Raw genomic sequence first — 19449 nt, 5'->3', positions numbered from 1 at the left:
TTACTCGTGGAGCGCTGCGTTGTTTTGGATTTTCTTCATTTTCCTTTTTTGTAAAAAAAAAAAAAAAAATTCCTCCAGGACAAAGAGCTCTCTAACAAATCGGCAATTCTCCGGGGCAACGTTAAGTGAGGTATTACTGTACATTAAATCACGCACACCTTACCTTGCAGTGCATTACCTAACATGAATCTTTTACTTACCACTCAATAAACCTTTTTTTTTTGTCTTTTTCTTTTTTAAGACAAAAACTGTCGTTTTAACGTCGTGAAGAACACCACACACTCACACTCACACTCACACACACACAGACACACACACACACACACACACACACACACACACACACACACACACACACACACGCCGATGACAATAGCTTTTTCCATAACCTTCGTGAACAGGTGAGGCTAACAATTTATTGAAACCTCATCGACCTTTCAATCAAGTATTGCTTCTCCGAGCGATTGTGTATTGATTGTTATTTTCATGAACAAATTTGGCAAATTTTATATCCACGAGGAATACCGTTGCATGTTTTTATTTTTTGATGCAAAGTTCAACAGTTACGGAAAAGCTGGATGATGAAGATTACCCTGGCAACAGTCCAGCATGATGGGGATAACAATGTGCAAGGGAGTGCATAGAAAAAAAAAATCAGCACCAAGTAAAAGGAAGGCTTGTATGGGCAGGGTTAGAGTGAGTATAGAAGACGTCAAGGATCTTAAAGAGCTCCTGTGTTGACGGAATGGACAGAAGTTCATCAAAGGGCAGACATGTGGAATTGGATCCACGGACGACAGAGAGGAAGGATGAAGGAGCGACAGTGAGCAGAAAACTCTGACTTTGGGTTGACAACAAGAAATGGGTTACTGTATGAACAAGTGTGACCTTTGAAGGCTTTGGAGAGGCCGAGGGCTGTAAGGATTTAAAATAAGTCATCATTAGTCAATCAATTGTACCGTATGTAGTTATTACCGGGATGTAATTTCCGTTGTAAAAGGTCCCCGTCGGCCATTGCGTGCTGGTACCCTGAACAGATTGTAGATTGTCATGACCTGCATATGCGAAATCCATCACTGATGTAGCTGCACTCCCTGGAATGACACAACCAGGCACTAGCTCGCATAAGATAAAGCTCAGGTAATATCTTCATGTTTTATTATCATGATTTTGTGACATCTGATTATATACACCATCTTCATGTCAATATGATGGTTTTTGAAACCAGTTTGTGAAGCGCTCTTATGGCCAGGAGGAAATGCAGGTTTGTTTTGACCACTGCCAGAACAGTATGTTACTCTCACGTGTTCTGAATGCCCTGAGGAAGAGCACTTTTTAACTTGTCACGTGTAATTGTTCAGACAATGACACATGACACTTTTTCAGGCATAAAGGATGACTTCGGTTTTAATTCTTCTTACAAGACACCGTGGTGCATCTTCGCCACCCCACGTCTTTGGTCACTCCACGAGACATGAAATCATGGTTTGTCATTGTAATTCTTGCTTTACTTCACTGTGGTTTCAGGGGCCGACTGTTTCTCATCTCCACGAAGGCCGGGTCGCTCGGAATCAACCTGGTGGCTGCGAACCGTGTCATCGTTTTTGATGCTTCGTGGAACCCATCTTATGACATCCAGAGTATCTTCAGAGTGTATCGATTTGGGCAAAACAAGCATGTCTTCGTGTACCGCTTATTGGCTCAGGTGATCAAAACTAATTCTGTCTTTTTGGCTGTTGTTTGCCATACCCTGTGACCGACTAACAATAATGCGGAAGATCTTGTCTTACGAACTCTCACTGCCTTTGGTGTTTCTCATCCATCATGGTAGCTGTGGTCAATAGGTCTCACATATATTATATCAATTAAAGCTGTTTGCAAGTGAAAATGTAGAAGGGAAGTTACCTTCCTTGATTAAAGCAGAGCTTTAAATGTGGGTTACACGTACCGGGTAGCTTCAGAGCTGGACCATCTGAGGCAGTTTTAACGGCTAAATCACGATTCCACAAAGCATCGGCACACACAAACCCTTGGAGAAAATTGGCATCAATATAGGAGAGTGGTGGAGTGGTTTCCCAGATATGTAATGAATTTCATTTTGAAGAGGTTTGCTCAATCGACGATAGCATGTGCCCGTGCAGAATCTGATCATCACCCTGATGCCAACGCCAATCAACATCGCTGGTTATTCCTCAATGCATAGCGTACAAAAGGCTGAGAGATTTATAGGAATGGGTAAACATCACCCATTTCATACAAAACGAACCTCGAGTACAGGTTATGAAATCCGGATGACAAAGGTGCAAATGATAAGTCATGCCTATTAAAAATCCTTCCACACCACACCACCCATTTTGCAAGCCACCACTGCTTGCTCACAGACTGTGCAAAGTTTTTCCGCGTGTCTTCCGTATATTTATGGCCAGGAGCAATAATGTTAACTCGGAGCATAAGAAGGAAGCAACAGGGCACCAACCATGAGATATATCGATTGCAAAGCGTTCGCACAACTGCTCATGTGCAGCCATCTCATGAGAGATCATGCCAGTTGCAAACCCAGAATGGGCCCAACATTGATGATGGTCGGCTCAAACTCTTTGAAAGTCACCTTTCAATTGGCCCATGACCCAGAAATGATGTGGTGGGTTTGTGAATAAAAAGGCAGCATCGATTGCTTAACTTTGGCTTGAGGCCAAAGGTCATGAGTTGCTGCGGTCTTACGGTGGTATCTTTTCTACCCCCATTAACTCTACTTAGCCCAACCATCTTACTCCCAGGTTGCTGTGTTTTCTCTCCTCTTGCTCCCCTCCAATCCGCTCATCACTCCTCCTTTTCCCTTCTCTCTTCTTTTTCTTCTCCTCCCTCTCCCCCCTCTTTGTGCTTTCCTTTGCCAGTTGTGCCCGACTATTATCCCACTGTCAGTTAATTGCCTTTTTTTTTTTTGCTCTGTCACTTCGCTCTTTCAAGAACCTTGATCTTCATAGAAAGAAAGTGTGCTGTTCATTTTTTTTTTTTTAAATCAAAATTGGGAAACTTTTTGTAAGGTTTCATTTGAATGAGTCATTCAATCGCGTCTCTCTGTAATGAAGTGGTACATTCAGAGGATCGATTGTTACACTACAGTATTTTCGAAAATTTGTTGTATCATTACTAGCCCCGAACCCACTTCCCACCCTCACTCCCCCTTTCAATTATTCACTCGAGAGCTCATAGAACACCTTACCCCGCACGTTCTTGAGAAACGAGAACATGGGCGGAGTCTGCAAGCGGCAAATTTGATTGGTCGTGATGACGTAAAATGCCGGAATATTTTGTTCAAGTACTGCTTAATCAGAAGGGGTTTGAAAGCGCCAAAAAGACAGTTTGTGTTTGTTCTACATTGTTCAAGTATATAATCCATTTGAAATAAAATAAAGATTTTAAAGGTTGTGGGAAAAAAATTAATTTGGAAGGGTCGTGCCGTTTTCCCCAGCGTCTATTGCACCAACTTATCGAACACGTTATATTAGTTATTCGTACCTGTTGTTTGTAACCTCTGTGACGTCCTCAAAAAACAGTGTTTCCTGTTTGGAATGATTTCTCCATTTTTGTTTGACTGCCAGACAGGCAGACAGAATAAAACAATCATCTCACTCCTCTCTAGAGTTAGGACTGCTAAATTACAGGTTCATGTTCCGATTCGTGTTCAAAATATAACATTCATTTATATTTTTGATTGAAATTAAATTGTTCATTGATCATAAACTGGCATTTGTAGACAGACAGTTAGACAGACAGATAGACAAAGTGAACCAATTACTTTAACCCCACTTTTCGATTCGCGTGCTTGGGATAATAAAGGATGGTCACTCGCACTCAAGGCCTATGAGCGATTGACTAAAGCCATGGAACCCCCCCCCCCTCAATTTCCCTCCCCTCTCCCTCCAAAAATGTCATCTCACCTTGTGCTGCTTCACCTGCAGTTCCCGTTTGGCCATAATGCCGTTGAACGGCCTGGAAAGAATAGAGAATTTAACTCGATTTCTCAAACGGCTCAATGGATCTTGATGAAAAATTTCAAACAGGATTCTCCAATCCACCGTTGTCAAATAATACGTCATCCTGTTGTTCCGGGCTTGATGTGTTTTATTGCACGAGGCTTTGACTTGTTGCATTTCATCAGTTTCTTTTCTGAGCCTTTATCTTGTGATGAAACCTGCCATAGTGAAGTCTGTATTCTTTTAAAAACGAAATATGTTCTTCTTCCCTCGTTTTCTTTCCATTGCGCTTTAGGGAACCATGGAGGAAAAAATCTACGACCGGCAGGTGACGAAGCAGTCCTTGTCCTTCCGTGTTGTAGACCAGCAACAGGTCGAACGACACTTTACCATGCATGAACTTGGGGAGCTTTACAGCTTCGAACCGGACCACCTGGATGACCCAAACACAAAGAAGAAGAAGCGACCAACACCTCGCTTGCCAAAGGCACCCTAACCAATTTTTTTTTTTATTTTTCTTTGGCAGTACTCATATTTATTCAACATTGGTGGTGTTCATATTTTATTGTTTTTTTGTGTACAAAGTTGAGGCTCCTGGAGTTGCTATAACATAGAATGGATCAGGACGTAACAGAACAAAGGGAACAGTAGAAAGAGAGAGGGGGTAAACACACCAACAGCAGGTTTGAGGGACAAAATAGAGGGAGACTTGGAGAAATAACGGATGTGGGGAAGATTGGGGGGTTAGGGCAGTACACACAAGCTGGACAAGATGGATGCAGAAGGCAAACTTTCAGGAAAGAAAAACTGGAAATTTGGAAAGAAGGGGGCTTGTTGAGGGTTAACAGGGGTAGAACAGATCATGGTTTTGGATAGGGACGATCTGATATGGTGGTGACAGAATGGGTGCAACGGCCTGTTCCTGAATATGGTGGTCCTACATTGGATCATTTGTTTTATTTGTCTTTCTGGTATTTTAAGTGCGAGTCATTTATCCTCCTCGGTTGTGCTGCAGATACTATTTGTGGCTAACTCATTTATCAGGCCATTCCACTTCGCGAAATTGTTACTTTATAATGTCCTTCACTTGTTTTTTCTCCTCTAACCTTCATACCTTTCATCCTCGATCCAACTTCACTGAATCTTGCCACTTAGATTGTCGTCCATTTGATCTCTGCTTCCCCCCCCCCAACCGCCAGCACCACCCCAATCCAAACATTACCTCGCATTTACTCAATCAAATGCGTGATTACTCTACAGTTAACTATTCCTTTTTTTGAAGATTACAAAACTTTGAAAATCGACTCTATTTTGGGGATGGGGTGGTGGGGATAAGGAAAAAGGTGGGGAGAGCGTCGGCTGAGACATGTAGCTACAATGAAGACCACAAGTCATAGAGCGGTGCATTCTCATCATAGCCTTTAGGGGGTGAATGGTTGGGTGTGGGAGTGTGTCGGTTACGTCAGTTTTATTCTTGTAATAAAAGCATTCATCCTCCGTGCAGCAAACTCATAAACCCAAGCCTATATCTGGGTCAGCCGCGCACGATCCTCAAGGAACTGGGTGCAACCACAAATAATTGTGGCATGATTTGTTGTCATTCATTCTTTCATTTATTGTCACCCTTTTTACTGTCTCAAATCTTTTCCCACCTGAGCCAACATGCATCTTTCTTTTAAATCCAAACGTTGGAAAGGATGCATATAGGTGGGATGAAAATTTTCAGTTCACGTTTTCACTCGATTAAATGACGGATAATTGTGTTAACTCTGCATACCTAGGAACAAAATTTTCCGACGACACACTGAATAATGTTTTTCCAATTTTGAGATGCAGTGCAGGCAGGAAAGCAGCCGACAAGTAAACAGAATGAAAAACTAGAATTGCTGGTGAAGGTTTGTGTCGGTCGATCCGTTTCTGCGAACAGATAGAACGATAGATGGAATCACCATGAGATTGATCAAGGTATGCTAACCGCTGTGGGGATCAAGGAGAGGCTGACGATTCTGGCATTAAGCCTCACTTTCGCTCTGACGAAGGGTTAATGCCCGAAACGCCAGCATCTCCTTGCTTCCCATGGCAGGTAGCATATCTCTATCGACGTCTTGGTGATTTCCTCCATCAGGCAATATACACCATTTCGTTTTACCTTCTTAAGTGTAAGCACTTATCACGGAATGGCGCACAAATTGCTGCTGCTTATCAAATCTGCAGAACCTCAACGAAGCCAAACCAGGAGTTTTAATCACTCCTCGTTTCCCACAGGATCGGATCTTGGCGGAACTGCTTCAGGAGAGCAAGGATACCATCGTGGAGTACCATGAGCATGACTCGCTGCTTGACCATAAGCAGGAGGAGGAACTAACCGAGGAGGAGAGGAAGGCAGCCTGGGCCGAATACGAGGCCGAAAAGAAGGTCAGCCCATTTCTGAAGTCTTCTCATGATTTTTCTTGTTCTTCTTTGTTCTTTCTTGCTTTTTCAATTTCATTTTCACCACACATATCAGCATGGCAGTGTGGACCAAGTGACCACCTTAACCCAGTGACTGTGCACTGCAAGTTGTTTTGTCATTTCTGAGACTCGACATCAAAGTGCAATCTTGTTCTACACGGTCTCGCTGTACCTTGTACGTCGAATGTGGGATTAACTTTTCACAGTTCCTTTGTCGGTGTTTTTGTTTTTGTTCTTGTCGTTAATGCTGTCAATTAGGTCAGGGTTGTGTTTTTGTTGAGCTAAGGTATTTTCCAAAGCATCTATTTTTTTTATGCAATTGGATTCCAAAAGCCCAAACCTCCACCTGCCAAGCTCTTCAAGGACATGAAAGATTAAAACTGTGGTGCCTTTAGTTGGATTTTAATTTCCAACGGAACAAAGGTTCGCACAAGGTTGAAGAGCGACGTTAGCGCTTATGAAAGCCCTCGGTGTTTGGTGCGAGATGCTGTCACCCGTCGAGCTTCGGCCCGCACGATGCCTCTCACAAATAATGGAAGCGACGGCTTTATTGACCCGACTCTGCCATCGTTTTGCACGTCACGGCTCTGTGTTGTTTATTACCTTTTCCTAGCATGACCTCCGTGCGTGCATCAAGTCGTGGGTGTCATTGTCACATTGTATAAGCAAACATTGTCTCGACAAGCCACGTTTTGGAGTTCCAGGGAGTTGTCGCTTTGTATTTGCACTTGTCTGTCTGCCTATTGTGTTTATTTATTCGCAGTGCGTTCACAGGCAGTGATGCAGACCATACGATGTGATTTATTTCAGAACTGCTACTCATTATCGTTCCCCACCTGATTCTTGGGTATAAATTGGTGTTATTGCTTGTACCATTGTGGAGCTGTGGGGGGTGAGGGCGGAAGGAGCAGTGCAGCATAACCTGCCAATCACCCTTACTTTTCGATAATTTTTGTTAAACGTGCCGAAACAAAAATTGACACTTTGACATTTTTGCAATCCTCGCATCACATGCATTACTTGAACAATATGCCCTCTTCTTTCCACGTCCACCTCCTCGAGTTCATTCTTGCCTGCCCCTCCCTTCATGGGGTTCGAATGGTCACAACTTTAAACCGAATTTGTTTTCTCACGGCCACATTCATTTATTTATTGATTGATTGATTGATTGCATCGTGGATCACAACTCACTTTCATGGGATGAGAAGCTGGAAATTGAACTTTGATGCTGCAATGGACAAAACATTGTCATCGAACAATTTCCTTATTGATCTTTACCACTCTCATTTTTCCTTCTTTTTGGTCATCTCTGCCGAGATGACCTAATAAAGCCAGACCAAATGTACGTCCGTCCGTCAACAATTTTTCTTTCCGATCTTGATGAAACTTAGTATGTGGGTAGAGGTCGATGAGTGTTGCACAACGATAGAACTTTTGTCCGGGTTCAAGGTCAGGGTCAAGGTCACGAGGTCACGTAAGTTATAAAAATCGCCATTTTCAAAACCTATCTAGTCTGCCATTCTACAAGAGATTCGGCAACTGTTTATTGATTATGATAGTAAAAAATATTATCTTGTATCTAACTGGACAGATTTTTGAATTTCCTTCCCGTTTGATCGTCACGTGATTTGGAAGATGGCCAAAAACGCCGATGTGATTTGCAAAGAAGGAAGGAAGGAGAAATGAAATATAAATATAAAACACATTTTTAGCCTTTTATATTTATACATTTTCTGCCGAAGGTGCAAAAGTTTCAAAACCCGAAATGTAAACGTCGGCATTTATTTTCAAAATATAATTTCGTGCACGTGCGCCAAAATGCCGAGTCATCTTTAACCAAACTTCGCAGTTCGAGCTGTGCAGTAGAACTGCGCAGTAGTCTTCGGTCAGAACTGAACATTGAGAACTTGTGGTATAATAGAGATGACCGTCACCCCCACACGGGGGTAATTTTTAACGTGTGTGTGCGTGTGTGTGTGTGTGTGTGTGTGTGTGTGTGTGTGTGTGTGTGTGTGTGTGTGTGTGTGTGTGTGTGTGTGTGTGTGTGTGTGTGTGTGTGTGTGTGTGTGTGTGTGTGTGAGAGAGAGAGAGTGTGAGAGAGTGTGAGAGAGTGTGAGAGAGAGAGAGAGAGAGTGTATGAGAGAGAGAATGAGAGAGAGAATGAGAGAGAGAATGAGAGAGAGAATGAGAGAGAGAATGAGAGTATGAGAGTATGAGAGTCTGATCCATCGATCCTCAATTGTACAATTTGGAGAGGTGTTCAAAAATGATACAAGTCGCAATACGTGTCGCTGAAACCTCAAGAAGCGCTGCCAACCTACATTTTCATTGTCACGTCTCGACTTTGAATGACTCGAGAGGATTCTTAAACGGGAACCCAAACGGTCAGACCACATCGACACTAATCTATGCCTTGTTATAATAATTTTCGATTTTCCACAACTTTGCTGAGTCTACTCGTCCTTGGTGCTTGTTATAGTAATACAAACCGAGATGGTTTCATGCTTCACCAATGGCCGAAAGATCCTAAGTTTGCCAGAAATTGGACGAGGTTTGTCCGGAATAACCGAGTGTGGATTTACAATATATTCGCTTTTGTGCTCAGAACGTGTTACAGAGCACTGTTATGAAACAACAGCAATGGCTAGATTGTGTGGTTATCTGCCACGATCGAGATAGGATGACATACCCACCATGAAGCGGAAAAAACAGCCGTCACTTTAAACTGTAACACCATCTCTTCGCAGCTACCAGCACTTGTACGCGGATAATCTGAGTGGTGAATCAAACACCTGTTGCCATTGCCCGGCAGTTACCACTGGAGCACCTGAAAATAATTATCTATTATCAACACAAATTTCTACAAATCATTGAACCACTATCTAGTTATAGTGGAGAGAAAGTATGTATGTATCATCTACTCCTCCGAGATGATTTGACCGAGGATACTAAAACTTTCAGGATCCCACTGCCCTCCCCCATAAACCATCCCACACCCACAATCCCCACCACCATCCCACACCCCCACTCCACCATCCCCCCACAATCCCCCATCAACCATCACCCCACAAAACCCACAACTACCCCACATTTCCTTCCCCCCCCCCGAGCACCACTGCCTCCTCCACTGGGGCACAACACAACACGACACTTTTGCCAACATGGAATCTCAAACATCACTTGGTCTTCCAAGATGTTCTTGCATCATAATGGTGTTCCAGCGCTGAAGTTGTACACTTGGTATTTGATCCGTGTCCTTGACCTACTTTTTGGGATTGTGACCAAATTAACAAAAAACACCTTTTTGATCAACTTAAGCATTTTCCTCCGATTTTCATGATGAGCTTTTGCATAGATTTTAGATGTGGGCACACTTTCTTAATTGACACTCTATCCCGAAATGTTGAAGGTCTCGGTTGTATGGCGGTCTGAAAAAAAGCACCATCATTGGATCGCGGATGCCAAGCGAGGCCGACCCTTGGCAATCACTTTGTCATCACAGATATCTCGTTCATCATTGGATAGCGTTGGGAATGTTGACGTGGCAACGTTATATAATATACAATGAACAAAGCCTATAACAAAACGTGGACAGTGTGTTTGAATTTGGGAATGTTTACAAGACAGGTTTCGCCTGATCAGTTAAGAGGATTTATTCCCCCCCAAAAAAATTCAAAAATCAATCCGTGGATTTCCTTACAAAACGTTGCTCATTGGTTTTAAACCATAAAGTTGTGATATTTCCTTGTCGGCGAAGATGAGGCAGTGAGGTGAGGAGGGAGATCAAGGGGAAATTGAATTGGAAGTCGAGCTAAGCAAAGTTGGGAGGGCAAAGATATTGGTCGTTTTTTGCATACATTATATGTGAACGTGTTCCATTGTGGAATTTTTGTAATTCTAGATGGAACGTCTTGCCAGGTTACTCGTTTAATTACACGCGATGGAACTTTCGCAGTTGATATTTGACGTGGTGTATTAGTATTTTGCTCAAGGCAGGTTCTACGGTTTTGCTTAACTTGCTCGAGCCCCTTCAGCCTACTTTTCATGCTTTTGTCTTCCACGATGGCTCTTTGAAATCCGTGAATCGACTGTTTTTTTTACGACGCAGTTACTCCTGGCCATTGTGAAGATTTCTTCGATATGGTTGTTTGACTGTTACTTCGCTGTTCCTTTCAAACCGAATTGCAGATCGAGAGTGAATCTCTGTGCCCCACGCAGGATTGTAATGATGCTGTGGTTTAATGCAGGAAGTTTTGATCATTTTTACGAATTTGTGCTTTGTGTCTTTTTGCAGGGTGTGCCGCGGCAAGGGCAGCCAGTGGCTGGGCACACGGGCCTGATAAACTCACATATGATGTGGGCAATGGATTACCCCAACCCCGCTGCCATGCTTAACACTTCAGCTCAGCAACTGCAGGTGAGCAGGATACAAGACTGTTTCAGGATTCAGTTCAGGATGTACAACCGATTTTATGGTGGGTGGTAAATACCCAAGGCTTTTCAGGTGGTGTGTGTGGCTAACATCGTGCTGTGGACAAGTCAACTATGGGCACTGGAAAGAGTAAATGTCATTAATCGGGAATGCCAGATCCCTTTTTGGTCCTACTGACTGTGACCTAACTCGTTGACCAGGATCTACTGAACGAGAGCCGTGCACGAGTCAACGAAGCGCACAGTATTCTCGCCACTCACAAAGTCGACACATTTGAGGATGTGATGCGTCGTGTGGTGAGTCTCTAAAACCCACATTTCTAAACCGTACTTGTGACACCATAGTCCTGTGCTTGCTTTTCATTTTGTGTTCACCTGCTTGAATTTTTGTATTTTCCCCACATGATTGTACTGTAACAAAACATGGTATACTGTAGAGATTGACAAGATGGGCATATGCAAGGAACAAATGCCCTTGACCCTCCTTGCACCCCCAGCCCCTCCCTCCCCAAAAAGTGCAATTTTCTTTTGAAATATGTGAATCCAAAAAGGTGGAGTCGGCTGTGGTGCCATTTGAAGTGAGGGAGGGGATGGAAGGGGAGTATACACCAGAGACCGACTTTACAAGGCACCACCAGGTTTTAGAAGAGGGGAACAAGTTTTCAATCCAGGCCGCTGCCGATAATCCGGACATCATATTCATCTGCTTCACTGAATCCTTCCACAGGACATCCCTGATTCCTTAATGTCTCTCCCTGGCTATTGTGTCCTCCAGTTTGAGTGAGCTGAACCCCATCCTGGCAGCGGAGTCACAATTTATATCAAAAACTCAATTTCTCACTCTCCATTTACTGCTCTTACACCTCCCAAATCCCAGGAGTACTTCTGGTTGTGACTTCCTCTCCGTTCTCACCTTGTGTTTGTGTGTTATACCGTCCTCCCAACAGTGACGACTCCAAATACATCTATCTCTCTGACGACATGGAACAACTTTGAGTCTCTTATCTCGACTCTCTCTTCCTCATATGTGGTGATTTCAATTGTCACCATGCAACTTGGCTGAGTGTTAGTTCCTCTCTCACCAGCCATGGCACTTCTGCAAAGGACTTCTGTGACTCCATTGGTCTTATGACTCAATCTGTGAACTTTCCCACCCGGATTTCTCCCAATGGTAAATCTCTCTACCTCTCTATCTCTCTCTATCTCTCTCTCTCTCTCTCTCTCTCTCTCTCTCTCTCTCTCTCTCTCTCTCTCTCCCTCTCTTTCTCTCTCTCTATCTCCCTGTCTCTCTCTCTCCCTCTCTTTCTCTCTCTATCTCCCTCTCTCCCTCTCCCTCTACCTCCCTCTCTCCCTCTCTCTCTCTCTCCCTCTCCCTCTCTCCCTCTCTCCCTCTCTCCCTCTCCTCCCTCTCCTCCCTCTCCTCCCTCTCCTCCCTCTCCTCCCTCTCCTCCCCCTCTCTCCCCCTCTCTCCCCCTCTCTCCCCATCTCTCCCCCCTCTCTCCCCCTCTCTCCCCCCTCCCTCCCCCTCCCTCCCCCTCCCTCCCCCTCCCTCCCCCCTCCCTCCCCCTCCCTCCCCCCTCCCTCCCCCTCTCTCCCCCTCTCTCTTCCCTCTCCTCTTCCCTCTCTTCCCTCTCTTCCCTCTCTCCCCCCTCTCTCCCCCCTCTCTCCCCCCTCTCTCCCCCTCTCTCCCCCTCTTTCCCCCTCTCTCTCCCCCTCTCTTCCCCCTCTCTTCCCCCTCTCTCTCCCCCCTCTCTCCCCCCTCTCTCTCCCTCTCTCCCCCTCTCTCTCCCTCTCTCTCCCTCTCTCTCCCTCTCTCTCCCTCTCTCCCACCCTTCCCTCTTATATCCAATTGCTCCTAAATTGTCTCTCACCTGAAAAGGGAGAACAGTTTTTGTCAAACTTTGACTCTGACTCCACAACTGGACCAGACGACATCAGCTCACGTATCTTAAAAACCTGGTGTGCTAGTCTTGCGCTTCCTCTTTCTGCTCTTTTCATCCTGTCATTTACCATAGGTCATCTTCCATCTGCTTGGAAATCAGCCAACATTACAGCATTACATAAAAGAGGTGCAAAAACAGATCCCCTTAACTACAGCCCATTTTGCTTACTTTCAATCAGCAAAGTCATGGAATCCACTATCATAATTAACACAAAATCATTCCTTTTCTCCAACAGCCTCATCTCAGATCATCAATTCAGATTCAGATCTGGTCATTTCACATTGGACATACTGCTTCTACTCTCCCAACAATGGTGGACGCCCTCAATATCAGACATAAGATCAGGGCCATCTCTCTGGACATATATTGAGCTTTTGATAGTCTGGCATCTTGCCTTGCTCTCTAAACTGTCTGCCTATGGAATCCAAGGTCAACTCCACTCTTGCATTACTGACTTCCTCCACTCACGGAGACAACATGTGGCTCTCAATGGAAACCTTTCTTCTCCTCTCCCTGTCAAGGCTGGGGTACCACAAGGCAGTGTTCTCGACCCCATATTAGTCCTAATCTTTCTCAATGATCTCTCTGACTCTGGAAAATCCTCTCTATCTCATTCCCAACTCCACTCTCTACCGTAAGATCCCACAACCTTCTGACAGACAGGCAGTGGCCTCTTCCCTCTCCTCAGGCATTGGCAAAATCACAAATTGGTCAAACACTTAGAAATGTCCTTAAATCCTGAGAGATCCCACACACAGTCACTCTGTCTCTCTGAAAGGACCATTCTGCAAACCCTTTCATCTACTTTCTCAACAACCCTTTCGAAAAGGTTCTTTCGAAAAAAAGAAAAAACAACCCAACAATTTTTCTTTCCGATCTTGATGAAACTTAGTATGTGGGTAGAGGTCGATGAGTGTTGCACAATGATATAACTTTTGTCCAGGTTCAAGGTCAGGGTCAAGGTCACAAGGTCACGTAAGTTATAAAAATCGCCATTTTCAAAACCTATCTAGTCTGCCATTCTACAATATATTCGGCAACTGTTTATTGATTATGATAGTAAAAAATATTATCTTGTATCTAACCGGACAGATTTTTGAATTTCCGTCCCGTTTGGCCGCCACGTAACCTGGAAGATGGTCAAAAACACCTCCCGGTACAAAGAAAATGTTTTACTTCCGATCTTGATGAAATTTGGTATGTGGGTAGAGGTCGATGAGTGATACCCAACGACATATTTTTTCCCGGATTCGAGGTCAGGGTCAAGGTCACGAAAGTTGTGAAAGTCGCCATTTTCAAAACCTATCTCGTCTGTCATTTTATGAGATATCTGGCAACGGTTCATCGATTATGATAGTAAAAAACATTATAGAGATGACCGTCACCCCCACACGGGGGTAATTTTTTTTAAGTGTATTTACCATTGTACATGGTAAATTCTTTTATAAAGAACTTACTTATGTGGTCCCCATGAGTGACAGTCACAGGTTTTACTGTATTTATCTAATTGATTATGAATAATTAATATTATACACAGTTCATTCCTATGATTAAATTGATGCACAGTTCTATATTGCTGGACAGTGTTAAATTAATGTTTCATGAAATGTTGACATGCTTGCAATGACTTCTGATTTAGTAAACATTATAAGTCTTTGGTCATAAAGCACATCAAATAGAAAAGAATAGTCAATCCATTTTGCAAGATAAAATTTCACCTAGCATTAATGGGACAAAGCAGTGCGCGCGGGAATATACTATGGTGTGCCATCGACAACGTAGTTCTCGTTCCTCTTTGTCCCGACCTGTGGAACTACCTTCCATACTCTCTTCAATCTCATTCTTCCCTCGAGATATTCAAGACAGCTGTTCACCACCATCTCAAGTCATCCCCCATCCAAAATCATCATCTTTTTCTACACCCGTTAAACCAGCCCCCACCCCTCCCAAAAGTTTGCTTTTGTATCCATATTGCCCACCCTTTGCATTCTCACCTTCCTCTCATCATTACCTGCATCCCTTGTTTGGCTTTGTCTATCTACTTTCTCTTTCCACCTTGGTGTTGTTATTCCCCCCCCCCCCCTTTCTCCGGCTATTCCCTTTGTTATGTTGTGTTCTGATTTTGTTCTGTATCATTGCTTTCACAAGCTTCGAGCATGTAAATAATAAAAAACAATATTTTAAAAAGCCTCATAAATAACCAGGGTTCAATTGCAGCTAATTTGGTGCATGGATGAAGCCAGGTTTGTAATTTGACACTCAAGTGAACGAATCAATTTGTGTTCACTAATTAATCAATGAATTCAGAACATATCGGAATGGTCTAGTCGACATGGTGTACCACGACACGTGGCTATGTTATACAAGTTAGTCCAAGGCAAAACACTGGATTAAACAAATCGATTTGTCCCCCCCAGTCCATATCGACCTCGAGTAACTCTGTGGTCAAGTGGGCAAAGTGTTGTTGTTTTTGGGTTTGTTTCCCACGGCTGCTCCGTGGAAATTTCCACACCCTGTCACAGAGGGGCAACCTGTCCAGGGCTGCTGCTTAGCCACGGTACCGTTCACTATTTGTCATGAGTGCCACGATGCTCAATCGAGAGTATGGGCCGCCATTGCCACTGCCACCATCATTTCTGTGGTCACTGGACATCTGCATTTGTCAGGTGACCACAAATTGGTGCGTTCCTGTTTTTTATTTTCAATACTAGTTGTTTATAGAAAGTTGTAAAGCATTTCCTTTGGACACAATGTTGACAGCAGCCACGTGTTTGTTTGTTTTTTTTGTTTTGTTTTTTAATCGCAGTAGTCATTTTTAATTGTATATAATTATTTGGGGGTTTTATTTTTTACATTTTTCTTTATTTAACCTCTACACAAAGCGGATCCCTTGTTTTTGTCTGCTTTCTGTGATGTCTATTGGTACGTCTGATCAATGCACACTTTTCACATCCTAGTATGAAACGCAAAGGAAAGTAAACTTACATAATTGGCTAAAGATGCAGATGCTGAAGTTGCACCAGGGGGAGACGGTGGGAAAGGGGCTGTCACACCTTGACGATTTAGCCAGCATATGCCGATTTATGAAAAATTTGTCTAAAACGCTGGCACACGTCTAATACGTTATGGGTACGTTATGTGTACGTTAGGTGCACGCTGAAAAACACTACTATAGGTCGTATTACGCTGCTTTAAAACGTTGTACTTTTTGGTTGTCCAAAAAATTTTGCATGCTTGAAATTTTACGACGTACTTGACGTTTGGCTCACACGTTCCGCTACGCTGGCCATAAGTTGTAGGCACGTTATGCGATCGTTGACACACGTTAATTGTATGTTACTCATAAGTCGAAACACGTAGAGGTAATATTCGCGTACCCGAAACTTATTTCTAACCTATGAGTAACGTTTTGTAAGCACGCTACACGAACGTTGTTCACACTTCGCAACACGCGACTTGAAAGTTCCTCATACGTCGAAACACATCAAAGTAATGTTTAGGGTACCCGTGACTTATTTATAACCTATGAATAACGTGCTTGGGAATTATTACGCTTTGCATATGCTAGACTATCGTTGGGCATAGGTTGTGGATGACAAAAACACAATAAACAATTGTTGGTATAACTTATCTATAAGTTATCGAAGCGTTCTGTGTTCATTACGAGTACATTATGCATTTGTCAAAGTCGTTTTTAATACTTTAAAAAGTAAAACAAAGAAATATTTCATCGTCGGAATGAGGAAAAAAAATTAGCCGAAAAGAACATCGAACAATGGTGCAAAGTAGTCTGCTATTAGTGGACGATAAGAGGATCCATCATCACCCACACCCTCCCCATCACGCTCACATACTACTACTGACATAGACATACGACTACTACCAATGCTACTACTACAACGACTACTACTATTACTACTGTCACGTACACCAACTACTGCTAATAGTATTACTACTACTGATACTACTGGCATTGACATCTACTCAACATGGAGTCTGGAACAATGATGGGTTCCTCTTGTGAAGCCCATTTGTGTATACCAATTCCCCTTAACGCTGCCAATACGCCATTACACGGTAGATGTAAGTGAGAAACACGTTCAGTAAGTGCTGTGGTCATCCGGAAGACGTCAATCTAATTCGTCTACATACGACAATGTGCGTTTGAGATACGTTACACATAGGTTCATAGCATGTTACTCAAAGGTTAGAAGCACGTTATACTTAGATTCAAAGCATGCTACACATAGGTTAAACGCACGTTACTCATAGGTTCATAGCACGCTAGTCATTGGTTCAAGGCAAGTTACAAATAGGTTCAATGCACATTACAAATAGGTTTCAAGCACGTTCAACATAGGTTCAGAGCACGCTACTCATAGGTTAAAAGGACGTTACCCATTGGTTGAAAATTAGGTTGCGGGTATGTTAAATATTACCTTGACGTGTTTCGACTTATGAGTAACCTACAATTAACATGTGTCCGTCATGTGTAAACGATCGCGGAGCGTGCCAGGAACATATGACAACGCATGCGGAACGTGTTAGCCATACACCGAGTACGTCGTAAAATTTTCAGCATGCTTGAAATTTCACGACGTATTACACGTACCACGTAATATGACAGCGTACTTCATTGTTTTCCAGCCTACTCTTAACGTATACACAACTTACCCATACCGTATTTGACGTGCGCCTAGCGTTTTAGACACATTTTTCATCGGCTGGCATATGCTGGCTAAATTGTCAAGGTGTGATTGCGATGTTGACACTTGAAATTCTCAGGTGGTTATGATTTAAATCGGCGTCCGGCAGGTTCTTAACAGGCTACGCCACGAGTTCGCCGGCGATACGTTTAGCGCGCTATGCGTAAGTTAAACTATCGTTGGGCATAGGTTGTGAATGCCGACAACAGGCTAAGCATTCGTTGGTAAAAGTTATCAATAACACAACGAAACGTTCTGTGCCCGTTACTAATATGTTATGCATACGACCAACACGTTGTGAATATGCCAAAAACTTTTAAAAAAAAAACATCAAAATTTCAGCGTACGCCAACGTTTTACATACATTTTTATACGTTGCCATTGCTGGTTAAAACGTCAAGGTGTGACAGGGCCCTAAGGAGAGTGGGAGGCCTCAGGATTCAAAACTGCTTGTAACACTGATGGAAAAGATTCCTTGCATTCTCAAGTGAACTTGTGATAAAAAGTGAATTTGGACCGGTCGATCAAATGTCAGTGCCGTTTCATAAAGATCAAAATTTTCCTGATTAAAAAGCAGTGCTGCCAGCAGCCCGTGTCTCTGAACAGCCCAAAAGCAACCATGCACAGCATACCGCCATCGCTGCTTTTTTTTTTTTGGTTTACGCGTCACGTACACATGAATGAGACGTAGATGTCTTTGCACGCAGAGTGAAGCAAACCCAAACCTGAGTGAGAGCCAGATGCTGGATGTTTGCGCTCTGGTGCAGAGGAACCAGCAGGCAGAGCGCCGGCGAGTGGAGAGCAACTACCAACAGCTGATGGCAAGGCACCAAGTGGTGAGGAATTGGTCGAGGTTAGACTGAGAGGGTTGGCTTACCAGATCAGTAGAGGGTTGGTGTGACAGACCAATGTAAAATATGTGAGATCGTGTCTTGTAAAATATGTGAGATTGTGGGATTACACTCCCTTTGCAGTTGACAAACAGGCCTGTGGCCTACTCAGGGTTGATTGCAACAATGGCCAACACTTGATAAATGAGCAGCAGGAGATGCAGTGCAGAGAAGAAACATTTCCGCAAGAAGTGTAAATGCCTACCACATAAATAGTCGAGTATGTGATCCAATGAAAAAAGAGGTTCCTAATTGGGGAGGTGAGGATTTAACCGGCTCGATAAAGGTCAGCCTTTAGTTTTGGCAATTCTCGACGATTTACTTGGCCAAGAGTCTGATCGACATTTATCTCCAATGATTGTGGATTATGAAGAGATGTGGCAAAAACTGAACGTTAACGCAGATTGAATAGCATGTTCCTGGTGATGATAGCGTTTCGAAATCGTGCGGATGTACGCATTGTAAAAGAAGCGTCAAAAGTTTTCCTTTTGACATTTACCGGTGCCGACGATGGACATCAAATTAATCAACAAAGTGAAAGAGGTTTGGCAAGAACTTTTGGTCACTCGTGTGAACAACATTGAGGAACACAGGCATAAACCGGAAATGGGTAAACACGATCTGGCTTTCTTGTTGAAAGTACATGTAAAAACAATTTTTTATTTTCTAATCATTATCGAAAAGAGTGTGAACATTTCCGTCGAAGAAATTTGGAAAAAAAAACGAGGTTCCACCCCATATCCAAATCTCAAGCAGCGGATCTTCCCTCTTCTCTTGTCATCCAAAGCATCCTGACCAGAGCCCAAAGTGAAATGAACAAAACTGACAAGTTGAGTTGGCCAAGATAATCGAACTTGATCTTGACTGCAGTGGATGATTCTTTAATCCTTCTCAGAATTAATGCTCTTCATTTAATCAGAATAATAATTCTTTTGTTTGATGAAAAATTATTTTTAGTCTTTTTTTTTTTTCCTGACCTATAATGGCTCTCTCTCTCTCTCTCTCTCTCTCTCTCTCTCTCTCTCTCTCTCTCTCTCTCTCTCTCTCTCTC

At 43.2% G+C, this 19449-nt stretch overlaps 1 protein-coding gene across 1 annotated transcript in view; it reads left to right on the top strand.

The window, feature by feature from the left end:
- ATRX (ATRX chromatin remodeler) overlaps positions 1–19449 on the top strand; it is a 536186-nt gene that overhangs the window by 510864 nt on the left and 5873 nt on the right. Inside the window, exons 29-34 of the mRNA XM_085859788.1 lie at positions 1528–1705; positions 4273–4464; positions 6243–6392; positions 10723–10845; positions 11061–11156; positions 18216–18344. Coding sequence (XP_085715914.1) covers positions 1528–1705; positions 4273–4464; positions 6243–6392; positions 10723–10845; positions 11061–11156; positions 18216–18344 — 868 coding nt within the window. The remainder of the gene's footprint in view (positions 1–1527; positions 1706–4272; positions 4465–6242; positions 6393–10722; positions 10846–11060; positions 11157–18215; positions 18345–19449) is intronic.

This window comes from Eptatretus burgeri, chromosome 16, assembly GCF_056783735.1.
Source record: "Eptatretus burgeri isolate ZD-2024b chromosome 16, Ebu_testis_v1, whole genome shotgun sequence".
Classification (NCBI taxonomy): Eukaryota; Metazoa; Chordata; class Myxini; order Myxiniformes; family Myxinidae; genus Eptatretus; species Eptatretus burgeri.
This window is presented reverse-complemented; position numbering and strand designations above follow the sequence as displayed.